We start from the raw sequence: 4,548 nt of genomic DNA on the forward strand, positions 1-4,548 counted from the left end.
GATGAATGTAGTGAAAACTGTATTCCCCAAGTGTACAAACTTGTTGTGCAGGTTTCACATCGACAAGAACGTCAAGGCCAAATGCGAATCTTTAATCGGTCAAAAAAATGCCTGAGTGTATGTCATGGATAACTGGGGTACTTTGGTTGATTGTCCTTCTGAACAGGAGTTCCCTGAGTGTCTTCAGAAGTTTCAAATGGCTTGTTCACCTTGGCCAATGTTCGTTGACTATGCTAACGAAACATGGATTATCACACACAAGGAAAAATTTATTACAGCCTGGACGAATAAGATCATGCACCTAGGCAACACAACAACAAGCAGGTATTAAAATTTTTCATTTTTTATAGTAATGTTTATTAATTCATGGAATTTAATTGATGTATATGTTTACTGTTTTTTGTCTATTTCAAATGAAGGGTTGAATCTGCTCATTGGGCTTTAAAAAGAGTGTTACATAATAGCCTTGGAGACCTGTGTAGTGTTTGGGATGCCATGAACAACATGATCATGCTGCAGCACACCCAAATTAAAGCATCCTTTGAAACAAGTACACATGTGGTTGGACATGCATTTAAAAAAATCTTATACAAGAGGCTTCTTGGAATGGTTTCAAGGTACGCTTTAAATGAGATTGCTGCTGAGTTTGAGCGTGTACATTATGCTGGCAACAATCCCTCTTCTTGTGGTTGTGTGATGAGAAGCACGCACGGTCTTCCTTGTGCATGTGAGCTATCTAGGTATGTTGTTGGCAGCATCCCACTCAATTCAATCCATATGTTTTGGAGGAGACTTAGTTTTTCAGACCAAGGGTTGTGTGAGGCCAAAGCCATCATCAAGGAAGAGATCGAGACCATATCTAAAAGATTTGAGAAACTTGATGCTGGTGGTAAAGTTACTCTCAAGAGTAACCTTCGAGAAATTGCATACCCTGATCAAAACACTATGTGTCCTCCTCCGTCAAAGGTCAACACTAAAGGTGCACCGAAGAAATCGATGAACAAAAGCCAAAGATCCACAAAACGTGATCCGTCTTATTGGGAGTATGTTGATGCTTTTCATTCTGTTCAGAGCAGCAACTCTTCAGTGAAACGTAGTGCATCATCTTCTGACCCGCCAAAGCCACCGAAGCCAACAAGGATCATCCCTATGTTGGATCAATTTGAGCCATTTATACAGGGTTTCATTCATGACATTGTGGATGTGAAAGCGGACGGTAACTATGGATATCAGTCCATTGCCGGTTTATTAGGTATGGGCGAAGATTCTTGGTCGTTGGTGCACAACGAATTTATTAAAGAACTTGGCAAATGATCATATGACTACATCAACCTCTTCGGTGGCATAGAGAGATTTGAAGAATTAAGGCTGTCCATACTTATTGATGGGTTTTCCAAGGTATGTTGTTCATGTTTTTTTTTTTTTAAGAACAAACTTTAAATAACTTACATGTGTATGTTTGTTTAATTTAGGTTAGTGTCGACAAGTGGATGGATATAACGGAGATGGGATATGTCATTGCATCAAGGTATAATGTAATCCTTGTATCGTTGTCCCGACAACAAAGCATGACATTTTTTCCTCTTAGAAGTCAACCACCACCAGATTCTTCTGTGCATATGTGTCGATCACGTGCTTGGAAATTAGTTTGTTTAGGTACATTGAATATAGTTAGTCTCATTTTTAGATTTATGCAATCATTTCTGTTCATTTGAGTTAATAATGTTTGCTCACGTACAATAGGTTTATTTGAAAGACCGTTGTCCTTTATCGCCTCTCACATTGTTGTGGTCTAGGAATTGTCTGCCTCAGGCAAAGTAGTGGCCAACTCCATATATTAGTAGAATAAAACAGTACAGTAGCTTAAAGGTGTTGAAAAGAGACTATGTCGACCTAAATGAAGACTGAACATGCATCATTGTTATGGACTGTGACACTTGTTTATCTATTTTTATTCATTATGCAATATAATTTGTTGTTAGACATTTATCCTTAATTATTAAGTCATTGTTGCATTAAGAAATAAATTAGTTGGTGCAACTAAAATCAATTATGCATGTATGATACATCATTGTCAGAATTGACAACACATAGTCAAGTACATGCATATTAAAGTTTAAGCATGACACGACATTGAATGACTTGACAACACATTGACAGCTTGACATTACACCACATTGGTCTAGTTGGAAACACAAACACGAAACATCTGCACGCGTCTCTATTTTTTAAAAAAAAAACTGAAGCAGTGTTGTTAAAAATCATCTATATATATGAGACACGACAACACGCTAAAAAATCAGATGTTTTCTCCCAATTCTTACAACAAAGTATGGCATTTTTAGGAGAAACTAGCAGTCAGACGATTGTGAATTCCAGTTTGGGTTTCATTTTTCCAAATGAATCGATGATTCACAACGATAGTGGTGTTTACTTTCAAACTTCCACTCCAGTAGTCATTCGAGTACCAAACACTTGTGATTTTGCAACCCTAAAAACCAGAATACACAATACCCTTCAGCTAACCGACAAACAATTTTTGGATGAAATTTACCACCGACAGCCATTCACGGATACAGGTAACCAAATTCGCTTTCAATGTATGCAATTGAAAAATGAAGACGATGTCAACACAATGTTAATGTGTAATCATCAATTTTCATGTGTTGGTTCGATTGAGTTATTATGCACCACTGGTAGAACACCAGATGGAATATTAAACATACTTGAAGGCACTATGACCCTACTCATGATGCGCTTTTGTATTACAACGGAAGGTGGAACATGTCACGCCAAAATAACTTTGTAGGTTACACGTTCATAGGAAAAAATCCAAAAAATTTTGACATTCCTACAGGATGTACCATTGATGAACTAAAGGATTTGATAAAGCAAGTTACACCTCAAGGGATTCCCCCTCATGGAATTCATGAATCACAAACGGTAAGGCGATTGTTTTTTTGACAACCAGGTCATTTTGAGTATTCAGACAAAGTTATCAAATTTGAAATTATTGAGCTGAAAACTAACGATGACATGTTGAAGGTCTTAGTACAATCTAACTATTGGAAACAATTTGGGCCAATAGAAATTTTAGTTGTTTTTACTAAATAGGTTATGGAAATGGAAGACGACGTGGCTACGTCGCTACAGGATTGAATGCATGTTTTATTTCCGATTTTTTCATGAAAATTTTATTTCTTTCTAGCATATTGAAGTAAATGTAATGTTTGAATTCGATAAGTTGTTCACTAGTTTTTCAACTAAGTTGTTCACTATTTGTTCAGTACCTATTCAATAATTATTTCCACTATTTGTTTTACCCATGATTCAATGCGGAATAGAATGTGTTTTCTAAATATTTACTTAACAAAGTCAATTTCATCTCAAGGATAGTTTAACACTTAACGCGAATTTCATCTGAAGGAACCACAAAAACAGAAATATGAATAAATATGTATTGTACTACAACTGAAACATATGTAAATTTACTAGTTGACAATATTAAATTTTAGCATTCACAAATACATAATAATTACTATAATTCTTTCAAAGTTGCAATGAAACATATGTAATTTTTTATTTTAAATTACTATAATCTTAAATTACTTACAAGTTAGAATAATGCACCTTTTTTTTATTTCTATTGTATAATTTTTTGTTAAATTTTTTATATTTCTTTTCAAGATAATTTGATCATCATATTATTATTTATTAATTTTATCAATTCTAGAAGGTGTGTCATATAGAGTGCACACAAAATAAAATAACGTAACAAATAATTTCAATAAAAGTTATAACCAAAATAATGTAACAAATACAAAAATGTTGTCAAATACAAGACATAAAATGATCTATCAATGATCTGTGCATCGTCTTCGTCGCGCCCTAACATTTTCATTTGAGCTGTCACCCCTCTAGCAATCCTGAGGCAATCTTCTACGATCTCATGTAACTTTGTGCCTTTAGTGACCATCCTTAGGCTGAGCACACGCTCCAACCTTTCTGCGATCGCTTCACAACCTTCACAACCATCCTATGACATTCATAAAAACACATTTATTACAACATTTAAAATAAACCACAATTTATAAAATAAAACATTAAAGCAACTAATCTCACCACTGCAAGTGCCTATGATGGTCCAACATATGCTCCCACTAGAACCTCTAGGATACCTGGCTCGACGTATTCCTCACACTATGGGGCAGGTGGATGTTTGGGCTCATCACCTGCCTGTGTGGGTGTGACGAACGGATGAGATATCCGAAAGAACCACTCCATGTAATCTGCTGATACCTGCCCAGGCACAACAAAAATCTCACCCCCATCTGCTATATGGTCCTCATAATGCATCCATTTGTCGTTGATATCCTCATATGACAAGGAGGCACTAACAGGCGGTGGAGGAATGGTCTGAATGTACCCGAATTGTCGTATCACCCTATCTGGTCGAACTATGACCACAATAGGACCCCATCTAACCTGGCCCTGGAAGCACAAAATGAGCTCAACCCCCTTAACTCCTCGGTGGTCACCATAGGGCAT

The 4,548-nt window shown here is 36.3% G+C and overlaps 1 protein-coding gene across 1 annotated transcript; it reads right to left on the bottom strand.

Moving 5' to 3' along the window:
* Positions 1 to 4,200: 4,200 nt before the first annotated feature.
* LOC106799321 (uncharacterized) lies at positions 4,201 to 4,548 on the bottom strand. The gene has a single exon (XM_014777531.1). The coding sequence runs from the start codon at positions 4,546 to 4,548 to the stop codon at positions 4,201 to 4,203; it is 348 nt and encodes a 115-aa protein (XP_014633017.1).

Source organism: Glycine max, chromosome 7 (assembly GCF_000004515.6).
Source record: "Glycine max cultivar Williams 82 chromosome 7, Glycine_max_v4.0, whole genome shotgun sequence".
NCBI lineage: Eukaryota > Viridiplantae > Streptophyta > Magnoliopsida > Fabales > Fabaceae > Glycine > Glycine max.